The sequence below is a fragment of the Hippocampus comes genome, unplaced genomic scaffold (genome assembly GCF_001891065.2).
Source record: "Hippocampus comes isolate QL1 unplaced genomic scaffold, H_comes_QL1_v1.1 scaffold107, whole genome shotgun sequence".
Classification (NCBI taxonomy): domain Eukaryota; kingdom Metazoa; phylum Chordata; class Actinopteri; order Syngnathiformes; family Syngnathidae; genus Hippocampus; species Hippocampus comes.
Genome location: NW_017804846.1, coordinates 496,611 through 512,078, shown reverse-complemented (window position 1 = coordinate 512,078; position 15,468 = coordinate 496,611). Strand labels below are relative to the sequence as shown.

General features: G+C 40.8%; 1 protein-coding gene across 1 annotated transcript in view; it reads right to left on the bottom strand.

Annotated features, from left to right (window-relative positions):
- The window catches only part of myt1lb (myelin transcription factor 1-like, b), a 118,857-nt gene that overhangs the window by 63,166 nt on the left and 40,223 nt on the right, over positions 1-15,468 (bottom strand). The window contains exon 4 of the mRNA XM_019876862.1: positions 13,570-13,603. Within this exon, the coding sequence (XP_019732421.1) occupies positions 13,570-13,603 (34 nt within the window). The remainder of the gene's footprint in view (positions 1-13,569; positions 13,604-15,468) is intronic.

The following is a 15,468-nucleotide window of genomic DNA, read 5'->3' as shown; positions in this document are numbered from 1 at the left end:
AAAAAGACAACCTAAGGGCACCGGCTCGTGGAGGAGAAACAGTTGCAGGGCTGCCAATTAAATACTAAATGGTGACTCCTATATTGAATCATTTGTTTTCTTTGTCAATGCCAGTTGTTTAAAATATGTCTTTTCGTGAAATGGTTGGGGATCTCTGATAGAGAGCATGATAGGCACGCTCCCTTTTTTATTTTATATATCGATGGACCTCTAAAGATAAGCACATTTAAATAAAAATTTAAAAAAAAAAACGCTCTCCCATCTTGTTGCTGGGGTTATCTGCATGTTCCAACTGGCCGGCTCCACACAGCATCCACTGGTGTCAGGTATTTTCAAATTTAACTCGTGCTAGATCTTTGTCGGGGATTTCAATGACACAAGTCTCATGAAAGATCCGCGTTTCCATGATTTGAGTTCTGCCTCCGCTGTTAGTGAATCACACCTCAGATATTTCCATGTTCATTCCCAGCTTTCGCGCGGTGGGTGTTTCAGAAGTCTGGATGAGGGAATACACATAATGAAAAGTGCACAAGTCCAGGCACATAAAAAAGGACTTGCGCGCAAAGAGTGGAGAGACACACAATCCAAGTTGCTTGAAGTCAAGTCTTAAGTTATCACATTCAATGATGGCTCGGCTACCTTGTCATCTGCAGACATTTGCCTTTCATAACAACCTCAGCATACTGACTGCCTCCATGCCGCATCACAATGATGCAGTATCATTTATGCAAAAGGTTCTCCAACCAAGTGCTGATTGCATCTGGATGAACATTCTTTTCAGAAGGCCAAAATTTAAAAGAACAAAAAACAAATAGTTTCATTTCGCATCATTTACATGTTCAAAGGAAGTAAGAAGAACTAAAAAAAAAACTCTCTTGTCCTACCCCTTGATCTTTGTGCATTTGAACTTGATTAATATTAATATTAATATAATAATAAAAACCAACATATAGACCTACGCAAGTGTACAAATGCGCTTATCCTTATGCGTCCTCTACATATGGCTACAACGTTCGATATGTACAGACACTACATAAGCACTCACCCAGGCACATTTGTATATCTCTATAGCCTCATCCTCATAATCAATATTCCGTTACATTACATTCAATCTAACACACTAAAAAAATGACAGCATTTAAGCAGTTCACCAACTTAGAGATGATTTATACAGGTCATGTTCTGTCTTGATTGTTTCAGCTCCAGCTGGAGTGGAGGGCGTTTCCCTCCAGCAGGCGCACCCGTGCCACGTTTCTCCATCAAGCCTGGCTGTGTATTTAAGGACGACCTAGCTGCCTGGTCATTGTTGGATCATTGACCTTGCTCGCTGTTTTGCTTCAAGTGTTATTTTCGACACCTCTCGATACTATTCATAGTCACTCTCGTTTTGTTCATAGATCCTTTCTTCTAAGTATTTGGGTTATTCTGTTATTGCTCTTGATCTTGATTGTTTTTGTGTTACTGGACTTTTGATATTTGATTTGTGTATTCTTGGTGTTCGATTGAACTTAGCCTTTGCAAGTGCATTGATTTTTCTGGCTGTTTGTGACCAGCGATTTCAATTTATACTTTGTTGGTGCGATTTTCTGAAATAAAGATTTTTGTTATTGCCCTTTGTCTTAGCCTGCATTTTTAGAATTCAAAAACCTTATTCGGTTCGTTCAGAACCTGACCATATACTGTAGTTGTTTTTTTTTACCATTTTTTTAACCCGTTTTTGAACACAGCAAGCGATTCATACCTTTTCAGTTAGCTTTGAAATTACTCCGCAAATTAACACCTATTACAGAAACACACCTTTGCTTAATGTTTGCTCTTTTTTTGGATTTTTTTTGGAGAGGCTAATGGTAAGTCACAGCGACTCTACTCTCTCTAATTTCAAACAGCTTCTGAGTATTGTGGCAGAGCATGTTATTGTGTATTGTGTAATTGTGCTATTTTAAATTCAACCAGATCATAAAATTTCACAGTGTTTAATTTGATAAATAGTGGATTCGTTTGTTCAGTATATTTAGATTGATTAATAATACTAATTGCTCTTTTTTTTGTCGAAAAAAAATGAACAGGTAACGTTCATTGAAGACTAAATTGTTCTAAACACAGTTTAGGAAATGAATGGATGGGCAGGGAAAGATTGGGGAAAAAAATCCATCTTCTCATCAAAGATGTGACGAAATCACTGTTTCAAGACTGGTCATCTCAGCAAGCACAATAGAAAAGACCAACATAGCCGGAGGATGTAAAAATGAATTTTTAAAAAAAGAAAAAGATCAGAGATAGACAAATAGAAAAGAGTGGAGATACTATATTTCCTACAAAATACACAATATATTATGCCATACAGCTTGAAACACAGTCCAAGTTATTAAATAATCTTCAACTGTCACTTGCTCATTCCACTAGTCTGTACTTAAGACACCTTGGAGCTATGTGGATCTGTTAATCAAGAGTTGAGTTCCTTCATCATCTCTTATCTGTTGATTAACGGCACATACAGCGTCCACCTTTATCGTGCTGGTCGCACAGCTGTGGCAGAGCGCTGTGAGGGCCATCACATGTATCGGGTGTATGACACATGGATGCTGGTGCAATTAGCCTTGCGCTGAGGCATCCTTCGGTCGCCGCGTTAACCCATCCATCATCGCGTCTAATCATTCACTGGTAGAGTGAGGGATGTAATTACACATTGCTAGGCAACGGCAGGCTTCACAGGTAAAAATAGGCATGTAGGATAAAGAAACACCTGCGCATGTTTCACTTGTAGCGTGGGTGTGCGTGTGCATATGCATTCCGGCATGTATTGCGCTAATGAGATTTAGCGAGCAATTCTCAAGAGTTTCTTATTAACAAATAATAACAGCAGTCTTTTTTGTTGTTGTTGTTGTTGTTTTTACCTCTTCTCCCATTTATTATTCACACCTCACAGATTTACTCGTGATTCATTCATAGCAGCATCTTGTGGAATCTCCAGTACAACTTGTATCACCCAAAACGGCACACAAACGTGCACAAAAAAATAAAATAAAATCATGCATTGAACCAATTGGAACCGAACGAGACTGCACGTGACCACCTTGATCTGACCATTGACTTTTTCAAAACACGTGCAGGCGACATGAATAGAACCCACATTCCTCTCGCGTGTAAATGTTTTTCATCGATTGATCGTTATCTCTGGTGGAATGATGCCCACCTGAATTTTACATTATTTCCCAAGAGAACAAGAAGCCGTTTGAGGAGTGCGCTTACACTGACATGAAAATAAATTCAGGTTAAGCATTCAATACAACACACCTGAGCAAATTAGTGTAACCATTTCCCATAAAGGAATATTTTCACATGAACAAATTAGTCTCTTTGATTTGAATTACAAGACATTGAAAATAATGTCTGCATTGTGTTAGTTTTGACAATCAAAAATACATAAATCATTTTAAATGTGCCTCTCTCTTGCTCATCTCTCTAAAGTGGGCCCGAAATAGCATGACGTAATATTACTGTTATTCACTTGGGAATACTCATACACAGAATTTACACAAAGCTATTCAAATCTATTTATTCCCAATTACAAGGGGAGTTCTGTCTTTGTGTCTGAAGTTGACACTCCGATAATGTTCAGTGATTTTTATTTATCTGCCTTTGAGGTTCAGTTTGGTAGTCGCAAATAGCATGAAACCACAGTTCAATGTTTAAAAACAAACAAACAAACAAGAACCGAAATGACAATCTCTGCCACCTACAGTCAAGATTTACTTCCATCTCATGCAAACTGAGACTTAAACGTGTGGAAAAAGTAAAAGCAACAACCTATTACACGACCCTGCTTAGTTAAGGGATGTGGAAGTGATCAATGGCATCCATCCATCCGTTTTCCGATCCACTTTATCGTCACGAGGGTCACGGGGGGTGCTGGAGCCTATCCCAGCCGTCTTCGGGCAGTAGGCGGGGGACACCCTGAACCGGTTGCCAGCCAATCGCAGGGCACACGGAGACACACAACCATTCATGCTCACACTCACACCTAGGGACTATTTAGAGTGTTCCATTAACCCGCCTTGCATATTTTTCGAATGTGGGAGGAAACCCACGCAGGCACGGGGAGAACATGCCAACTCCACACAGGAAGGCCGGAGCCGCAATCGAACCCTGCACCTCTGCACTGTGAGGTCGAAGCGCAAACCATTCGACCACTGGGCCTCTCAATGGCATGCATCTGAGTCCTGAAACATTGTTTTTGTTTCATGGCTGGAATTTTTACTCACGGCAAAGATGTATCAAGGTTTGTTTTTACATGAACTGCCAGAGCATCAGATGAAATCAACAGCGAAAATCCAGCAATGCCACAAGAGGATGGCATGACAGTTTAGCTTGTTCTGGCCACATGCAGAAAGACATTGAATGAGATATATGAACTAGAGAAGACAACTCTTGCAGTGGGGCCATTTCGCCATTCAACCCCCACTGACCCACGTTGAAACCAACTTGATGCCCTGAATACTTTACCTTGAGTCTCTCTCTCTTCCGAAATTGTCAGCTTGGAGAGAAGCACTCAGCTGGGAATGCTGTTCTACATGTGAGGCAGCCTGTATGTGTGTAACATCCTAGGAGGCGTGTGTGTGTGTGTGTGTGTGTGTGTGTGTGTGTGTGTGTGTGTGTGTGTGTGTGTGTGTGGTTGTGTGTGTGTGTGTGTGTGTGTGTGTGTGTGTGTGTGTCTGTGTGTGTGTGAGCTTGCGCCTGCATGCGTGTGACATGTCTGCCTTTGCACACAGGGGAAGAGCCTAGGAGTAAATGTGTGACGTGTGAATATGTGTATGTGTGTGTGTGTGTGTGTGTGTGTGTGTGTGTGTGTGTGTGTGTGTGTGTGTGTGTGTGTGTGTGCGTGTCATGCGTGCAGTCAGTGTGCTGGCCTCTGCCACTCTAACCCTCTCTGCTTCCAGGCGGAGAGCTTGTTCTGAAGACCCTGCTCCAGTCAAGGGCTCTTCAAGCCAGGATGGCAGCACTTTAGCCAGATAGCAGTCTACCGACAGCGCACCATGCTTGGTAGCAAACACTCAATGGACCATCAGACAGTAGCCACAAGTGATTTGGTCCAGCGAGTAGCCTCACATTGCACACAAGCTACTGGACAATTCCATAGTCATATTGTAAGCGACTTGCAGATTTCATTACGCATACAGTATGTGAGAAACACATTTTTAAAAAAAATGTGGCTACCAAACTAATGAACAATTGTTGAAATTTTGGATGATAATACAAAAGTGTATGCCAAATTTTACACCTTAAAGTTCGGCATTGTTTAAAATTTTTTGATGGATTAGGTGGCCAAACAACATGTGGACTTTGTGCTCTAATAGAATTTATAAGCTTGAACGTTGATGTAAAAAAAAAAAAAAATCATCCAACGTTGGTATTGAAAACTTGCTTTTATTCTTCACAATTTCCCGAAAGAAAGATTATGACGGATGTAAAGGATGAACTAAAATGGTAATTTTTTTAAACTAATTTATTTATTTTCTCTTTTACCCATTTTTGCTTTGTTTTTCTTTCTTTGACATTTGTTTGTTTTCAAACATGCATATTTGGCTTTAAAGTGTACGTTTTTAATCCCTTGTTGCTCATTTCTTACTATAAAGTGTCTTTCAGGACTATGAAAAGCACGTTCAAATAAAATATATTGTTATTATTATTTGATGCTAAATATGCATATCAAAGCTTGATTTAAAGGGGAGGACAATGTCCGGACATAAATAAAAAGTCATTTAAAAAATTCACTTTAAAGAAATTCTGGACATTTTGAAGCTTGGTCAACAAACACCGGGTACCATGTACAGTATGAACGCTTCCAGCTAGCTGGCACAGACAGAGCCAGAGGACGTCTGCATCAGTATCTCTGGTGAGTACGTTGCGTATTTGAAGTTTTTATGCATCTGTCATGTTATTAGATAAATATTGATTGTGCTCCTATATTGTAGTGTCGAGGCTTACAGTGTTTTTCAGGTGATGTATTGGACTATAAAGCTAAGTGACGCTCTTTCTTTAGTAATAATGGTATTTCATTTTTGAAGACATGTAATTGCCTTTCGTTCTTCTTTACTACCAGACATTTTCGCATCGCAAACTTTTGTTGCTTGGATGCCACTGCATCAGCAGGTATAAGTTTTGGGCTATAATGCATTATTTTTTACACTAAACCAAATACACAACAAAGGCAAATGTATTGGGACACCTCACAACGCAGGAACTGGATATTGAAGAAAATGGAAAAATATGCCGCCTCACCCACATGCATTTAAATATGTTTATTTGACTCAATAGTGAATCGTTTGGTTGGTCAATACCATCATGCGATTACAACACAATTAACAAATAAACTAGAGTAAAATGACATTTAGTCTCCAATTTCACAAACGTGACCGTGTTTAACTTTCTAAGGAAATTTTCACCGTTCGAATAATGTGACTCTCTATTGCGACAAATGCATCTGTCTTTTGTTCACTGTTAAGTGTTTTTCTGACTGTCTTTGGAAAAACAAAAATTTAAAAAAAATGATGAAGCTGGACAAGGACATTCGGTGAATGTACAGGATTAGCTACATACTGCAACAGGAGTGTTAGAAAACATTTCTCTCTTGCAATATTCACGTGTATGTGCAGCACCTACGTTCATGCAATCAGAAAGAGCATCCTTTGTTCAAGACACACGTGTTTCTGTAGCCAAATTGAACATAAACATCTCTTTCCTGAATATTTTCATACGCAAGCTCCTCCAGCATCAAATATGGAATCAAATGATATTTTATTTCCCTCACATGTAGCCACATAAGATGATGTTCTTCAGCTATTTTGCCTCACTGTAAGTACGCAGAAGCCATCTGTCACTCATCTTGCCCACCTCCTGCTGTTGTCGAGCTCTTATGCCGTACATAGCCTGAGATCAGGAAACCTCTGCCACTCCGCTGGTTGCTTGTTGCTCTCATATCAGTCTGAGTGCTTTGAGAGCATGAGTGCGTTGAGATGACTGTGCGTGTGTGTGAGGTGCACGCATGTGTGTGTGTGTGGGTGGGTAGGTGGTGAGTATATAGCATCCCAACTGTAGAAACTGCATTTAAGAAGCTTTTCCTTTGCACTCCAATTGTACCGCGGACCCATTTTCTCTATGCTTTTGTCAATATATGCTTGTGGGCGTGTGCGAGCGTGCGTGTGCCAGCAGATGTATTTCAGATCCGTTCCTCCAATCGTCTCTGTGCCCCGATGTGACTCACCCTGCGTTCTCATCATTTTCTCATTCATCATGCTTCCTGTCCTCTTGGCAGAGGTCTTTGCAAATAGTGTAATTTAGCTCCTGCTGTTCTCTAATTTTTGCCTTAGTCAGGAGGGGGATGTCCCCTTGACACCATGGATACAATCTGTCAATCATTTCCCCAGCCTGGAAATTGCATTCAAAGTGAGCGTAATTATTAAGTCTGCACTGTGTGGGTTGAACGTGACGCCTCTTTGTAGGTCACAGAAGAAAATATGAATACAGTGGCAAGGCCAGTTGAATTTGGCGAGGCTTTTATTACTGCAAAGAAAAAGGTGATCACTCACCTTGTCTCACGTTTGGTTTTATTTAATCTCTTCGCATTGCATTTACTGTAGTTTTTTTCCCCTCATTCGTTGAATCCCCCTCAAATACTGTGCGAAGGAGACAAGTAGAACAACACAGTGGGAAAAACAGGAATTCTGCTGACTTGCATGAAGGTGCATCATTGTATTTTAAGGCAATAACTAAATATTGGGAAAAGGGGAGTGGGTTGAAATTGAGAAAACAAAAGCCAGTGTAAACACAAGACAGTAGCTGAGAGACCCCTCATATGACAAGTAACGATATCCCCATCAGAATCCGAAGTCTCCCCCGAAACGAGATGTTATACTTCCAAGACTGATGTGTATTGGCAGCATAGAGAAAACAAACAAACAAACAAAAAAATCATTATAAATTAGAAAAGAGTTGTCATAGTTTCAACCTTAAAAAATAGTTTTGGTCAAGGAAAGAAATTCCCTGTATATCCTGCAGCAACATTTGCTTGTAACATCCTGGCCGTACCCAATTAACGTCAGCAACAGCTGCTTGCCGAACGGAGCCCGCTCATTCGATCGGTTATATGCACTAATCTGCAACGTAATGCCAACCGAGCCCTGTTAGAACAGGTAGGCACCATGAATTACCTGCTATACTTTCTTCAATGAGCAGAGTAGTCAGAAATAACAAGGTGTCCTTTTCCCTCCAATGGCATGGTTGTTTGCAACCAAAGTTGTCAGATTGGAAATCACATTGACAACGTACTGTATAAAGCATGCATCATTTGATCCTTGTCTTTGACAATACCTGGAAATGATGTGGAATGGCTACCTATTATTAAATATGCATCATCAAAATCCCAGATGTTGGTTTGGAATGAACATTTTGTCATAAATCTGATCAGACTGCAGTTGACCGATTGGTTAACCCAAAAGACAAAACAAAATAAACAAAGAAAAAAAAACCTTACAATGGGGAGCACAAAAGATTGCGATGCCAAAAAGAATTTTCACCTTTTGTGGATTCTCTATTGTGCATAAAGGAAAGCGAGCAAGCCGGTGGAGGATATGGGTTGGTGCACCCACGTCTAAAATTGAGCAGGAGAAAAAATGGAGGAGGCTAATTAACATATTAACGACCCCCACCTTCTTACAGCTTCTGTCGGCTGGTCCCAACACACATTGATAAGTATGCAAATGAGAACTGTGCCATCTGAAGAGGGAATTAGCAGTACCGGAGACAACCGGCGAAGATGTGAGGGGTACTGTGGAAGAGGAAGGAAGGAAGGAAAGAAGGAAGGAAGGAAGGAAGGAAGGAAGGAAGGAAGGAAGGGAGGGAGAATGCACAAAAAAACCTTCACTCTTGTTATCTGCTGCTCCTCCTTGGATCAATACGCCAGCAAGTCCTGCAGTGACATGCAGAGTGGCCACAGGAGCTCGGGGCAGTGGGCATGCAGGCAGAGGTGGGTGGCATTGGGCGGTGACCCGGAGCGGACGAGTACAAGTAATTATAACTCAGACTGATCGCTCTCCTGTTGTGTGCGTAATACAGATGAGGGACAGCAGGTGTTCTCAATGGTGAAACAAAAGAGAATGAGAGAGAGAGAGAACATGACCTGTATAAATATTTGGAATGTCTGTGTGTGTGCATCCGTGCACGTCTCTGTGCGTGTGTTGGAGGGGACACCTTGCAGACTAGGGTTTCGCTGACACCTTCATCACATTCCACAATTATGTTGAATAATTAAAATGTTTCATTAACTTGATTATTTCCTGTTGGCCCGTGTTTCAGCCCTGACATCAGCAATTAAAGCCCGGCTGAGGTCTACGTGACTTCCTCACCCGCTCGGTTTGCGACTGAGGACAACTGTATGTCTTTTGTGTGGAAGCTCAAATCTGACAGGGTAAAAAATGAGGGCTTAGCTGAGCTGCTCTTACGTAGCACACACCGGGACTGACGAAGACGTCTTGTATAAAGATCACTGCAAACTCTACAATAAATAATACTGTACTGCTCTTACCACATTCAACCCCCAATTCCAATGAGGTTGCGATGTTGTGGAATGTATGAATAAAAACAGAAAACGATTTGAAAACCTTTTTAACCTTCAATTGAATATACTACAAAGAAAATATTTCATGTTCAAACTCTTAAATGTTTTTGTTTTCCAAATATTCCGTCGTTTTGAATTTGATATCTGCAAATAAATAAATGAATACATAAATCTGGGATAGTGGAATGTTTACAACTGTGCAAAATCATGTTTCGTTTTAACACTCAATAAGAGTTTGGGAACCACGGACTTCAGCTGTTCCACAATCCGGGGTCTCTCGTCGTATTTCGTGCTTCATAATGTGGCAGATATTTTCAATGGGAGACGGGTCTGAACTGCTGGCAGGCCAATCTAGTACTCAAAAGTCTTTTACTACAAAGCCACGTTGTTGTAATGTGCAGAATGTGGCTAGGCGCATTACTGGTGGCCTCACAAATGTGCAACTTGCCCATGCCACGCATGCTAACATGATACCCCATTCTATTACAGATGCTGGCTTTTGAATTTTCCCTGAGCATAATGGTCCTCTTCCTCTTTGACCCAATGATTTCCAAATACAATTTGAAATTTGGACTCATCAGACCACAACACACTTTTCCACTTTAGTCCACCCCCGATAAGCTCAGGCCCATCGAAGCCTGAAATGTTTCTGGGTGTTTCTGATGTATGGCTTTCACTTTACACTGTTGAGTTTTAACTCGCATTTTAAATGTAGCAACACACAATGATGCCGGTTTTCAATGCAGTTTTTATTTTAACATTCCTCCTTTCCCAGCCTTACGTTATCCCTGTTTCAGCTTTTTTTTTTTTGGAATGTGCTGCTGGCATCGAATTAATAACGTTGGTGAATCTGAACATTAAATCCGAACACAAAACACAAACACAAGTGGTCAGTTTTGGCTGTTTGTTGTATGCAGTGCAGTTTTTTTTTGTTTGTTTGTTTTACCATTAAGCCAGTCAAAATATAGTTTCAAAGCAGACATTGATGATAAATCCTGTGCTTTGTATGAAAGTGATACTCTGAGAGCTCTACTCGCCAACATCTAACAAAACAAAAATATCTTCGGAAATCTTGGTCTCTGTTCCAAATCAGGGGAATTCTTCTCAGAGCATTAACACTATAATTAGCAAAAGCTGGCCTAGTTACATAAGATGCCTCTTTTTGTCTTTTGAAATTGGATTAGCAAAGGAGAAACCATTTCTTTTCAAAGAGGGGTGTGTGTGCGTGTGTGTGTGTGTGTGTGTGTGTGTGTGTGTGTGTGTGTGTGTGTGTGTGTGTGTGTGTGTGTGTGTATTGGGTGGCAGCGGTCGTGTGGAATTATCTTCCCAGTGCATCTAATAGAGGCTGGGACAAATGCTGTCCTTCTCGAGTGAGCTCATACACACTCCTTATATTCCCCCAATAAACGTGATTAGCATGATAGACTGTAAATATGCAAATGACCAGCAGTGGAGGGGAATCGGGAGCAAGCCCCTCTCCCTCTCTGTGCACCCCCATGAAAGCCATGATGGGGTTTATTCAGATGGTGTCTCTGTTCAATATATCTATCTATTATATATATATATATGCCACCATACACGTACAGTCTAAACAACTTCACATTGAGATGCAGTTCTATGACCAAAATATTGCCTATTGAATTCACTCACCCAGTCATGTTCTATTTTTTTTTTTATTTTTTGCAAAATCTGAACACTGTCTCTCCAGTCTAGGAGCAACAGTCTCTGTGAGCCAACCTAGGAAGTTCTCTCGAAAGTCAAACTTATTCATCCTGGGAACGATCAGCTCTATGGAGCGAGGGGCCATTGAGCCACATTATTGACATTATAGACGGCTCAGCGTGGAGATAGGTCTCACATCGATCCCCTGATTAATTACTATCTGCAGGCAGCAGGAGCGTGAGGAAGGGATACGTGAGGGAGGAGCGACTGCCTTAAAATAGGGAAGGGATGGATGGAGCGTATAGGGGAAGAAGGATTGGGGAGAGAGGAGGGAGGGTACACCTATACTATCTACGGATATCAGCTAAAGGCAACAAAGTACTAATCTTGCAGGTGCAATATTATTTATTGATATCAATAGGCGGAAACCCTTATCTTTGCTGCAGCCTCCTGACACATAGCCAAGGACAAATGAGAATTTCACATATTGGTGGGGTGCAAACATATCCCAAAGACAAGTAGAGGACACTGAAATAGTAACTATGGTATTCTGTAGCAAATTATTTTTTGTACTGTGTAATTAACACAGGGAAATGATATCATGATGTGAATATATAGACACACACACACACAGTATGTTAAAATAAGACATACTACATTACTACATACATTAATTATGCCCTCTCGGACTAACATGACTGCGGAAACTGGGACTTGCGTGGCTTTGCAGGCTGAGTGACGATCATTAATGAACTATACACATCCTTTGGGCTGCATGCCTCATTCTCCCAAGAGAATGTGCAGCACTTTGTGGAACATGAGCGAATAAACTGTGACAAGGGCTCTGTTGAAGCACTTTAAGTGGTAGGTACATTGAAATGGAAAGTATTGAGCAAATCGGCAGGCTCGATTTACGATGAGAAACAATATAGAGTACTAGTAAATATAAATTGACATGTTAAATGTCCAGTTTCTTGTTGAACTAAAACTGCGAATCTGAAAATTAAAAAAAACTGATGGGCAAAGCGCAGACAGAAGCGGGTTTATGTCTGCCACCGAAATCGTGACTAACCGGGTCAGTACGAGACGAACCTCCTCAGTCCTTCATTGACAGACTTGATGGAAACCCGCCCCAACTGCATTTGTCAGCTTTGACCTATATTAGATAACATAGCCTGCCAAGTTTTTTTTCGGAAAAAGTAAATAATAATAATGAGAAATCTTGCGTTTGGTCTGGCTGCACCATTATAGATCATGGACTTACAGTATTTAGCGGCAACAGAAACACCAAAGCGCTTTCAATAACGATAACGGAGTGACAGACTGACAATGTCGGACTGGCGAACCGGTGAAATTTACTGACGGTCCTAAAATAGTGGTGACGAAGTGTAATTTAGTGGTGACGAAAGTGCGATTCAAATAATGAAGACAGACTGAGGAGTAACAGACTGATGATGACAATTTTAGTTTGATTTAAAATCATGACGGACTGACGGACGGTTGGCCTGGCCGTGTACGAATGACAACTGACAGACCAGCAAAAAAAAAAAAAAAACCCAAACAAGTAAATAGATGCCTTTGCATGGACGCCTGCGCAGAAATTGTGAAGTACCAGGCTGTTAATATAGACCATAAGTAGCTGCCGTAGCGAAGGCAGATGGCAGACACTATCTCCTTGTCAGTTTTAAAAATGTTAAAGTAACTGACAGTGACAAAGAAAACCTTGAAATTCCAGATAAAGTGAAAACATTGAACCTTCCATCCACCCAACTCACACAAGGAGTCCTTTAAGAATGTGGGCTTCAGAAAAAGTTGCGCTGCATGGATAAGGAACTGATAATTGGATCATTTTTAATATTATCAATTGCATGAGACAGAATAGCATCATTAAAGTTGTTGACTTTATAACATTAAAAGTGGAGAATCCCTCTTCCTAAATATTTCATACGGTGGAATTGTATTAATGGGACAGTTTTAAGAAGAGTAGCATTGCTCGGTTTGGTCTGTGATGTTTAAGATGCCCAAAGGCCAAGGTGCAAGACGCAGTAGGAATGATTCTCACTGGCAGAACTACTCAAAACAGATTTTAATGTAAATTGCTTGCTGCTAAAACAATTGATGATGAACAATGAACTAAATGCCTTCTAGTGTTTCCACTCAGCACGAACACAAGATGAGGCTTGGCTTTGTGTGATGTGTTTGATGTTAGAGCAGGTGTTTTACTCTGTGGTTGCTTTCTGTGTGCGTGTCTGTATCAGCTTGGAGTAGAGAATATTATTTTAAATTCCACTGACCTGAAAAGCTGCGTTAATGCTGGATCCACAGGCACTGAGAGGGCAAAAGAGAAATATCAGTTAAGAACCAAGAAATGTCCGTTTCCTTCTTCTCTCTGACAGAAAAAGAGACGTGCTGTGTATTATATGAATGGGACTTTTCATCCGCGTTACTTAACAATGAAATGAGTCATTGAACAGGTGTTGTATTAACTATTAAAAATAACAAAAAAAACATCCTTAGAGTGTTTCACTGGTTGAAATAATACAGCACAAACAGGCGAGGGCTTTTCTTTCTTTCAATTAATCATCGTAATGAAAAATGTAAATTTGGCGTCTCCAAGATCATGTTAAAGTCTCGAGCAAGGCGCTGTCTGATTCGATATGGACACGGGGTAGACTTCGTTTTTGTATTCTTGCAGACACCTGCAAATGGGCACAGGAGAAATGGGCATTTTGCGCTGTTGTGGGCGTGTACACAGTCGCTGCCATTCGAGGCGGATCCTCTCGTGCTGTTTAAATGCAACGTGCCAGGGGCGCGCTGCATGTCTTTGACATGGTGGAAGAAGAAAGTGATTTGCTTGAGTTCTGTGGCTGGTTGAGGCCACCAAAATATGCTTATAAGGAACTGCAAGCAGACCTCCATGAGTAGATCATGTAATGTTGGCTAGGGAGAGCACAGATTTGTACAGTAGACATTAGGAGAGTGCCTTCCATCCCAACACTCCTTCCCCTCAAGATGTGCCGCGGCCAGTGGGATGATTTTCTAAATATATAATATAGATGGCGGTGGGATGATCTTCTAAATATATAATATAGATGGCAATAATAATAATAGTATGTTCCGTGTATTGATTTCTTCTATGATTGACAGCTCAGAGTCTCTCTGCCTCGACCACACCTGCCTGATCCAACTTACCAAAATGGCATTAGAAAAGTGATCCACCTTGTGCCAATAGTGAGATATGATTCCAGCAGGTGGAAAGCTTAAATGACTTTGTGCCCACAAAATGTCAGATGCACCATGCTTATTTCAAAAGAAAAGCCCTCGGCACGCCAAAACTCCCACAATGGCACAGAGAGATGAACCAAGATCCAAAAGAGGTGAAACAAGGCTTGCACTAGCATGAAAATCATGATGCACCTAAATTTTAAAAACACCTTCCATTTTTGGACTCTGACAATCACACCTGTCAACTTAAATGGAAACATATATCAAACTGTATGAATGAGCTTAGATAAATAGAAATGAAAAAACACACAGCTAAGCCACAGCAGGCTGATATTGAAACAGTGGCTCTACAATTGATTTTATACAAATGTCGTGTTCATTTATGATGGCTGTCACCATGCTCACCAATACTGGTTGAAGGTGTTGTTTGTCAAAATGCCACTTTTTACAATTCTGCGCTTGTCATTAGAAAAAGTCCGAAAAATGTCGGTCTTTGTATAGGCATGCCATCAATTTTATGACTATCGGCCTTGCAGCAATGTCGCATGACACTGAACCGATTTATTGTAATTAACTGATGGCGATTGTATCATTAGGAGACATTATTTTGGACATGCAGATGTTCTCGAACAGTTTTACCTCCTCAGACTGACAAGATAAGGCGACTCACGGCTTAATCAAACCCGAGATCATGATGTGCCCACAACTGCCACCATTTAAGTGATTGATCCATTTAGTGTCAGGACAAGGATCAGCCCTTCATTTCTTATTCGGTCAAGAATGTTTGATAGTTTATCCAGTCGAAAGACCTAAAGGTCTAAACCACATGAGTCCTGTCATTTTAGCATGGCCTCGCCTTTGTAGTCTGCATGGCCTTTCCGCCACAGTACTGGATGTGAGTTTCTATGATTGGAGAACCACAGCAGATTCTGGATATTCTCACACTGAAGTTTTGCTGCAGTTTTCCA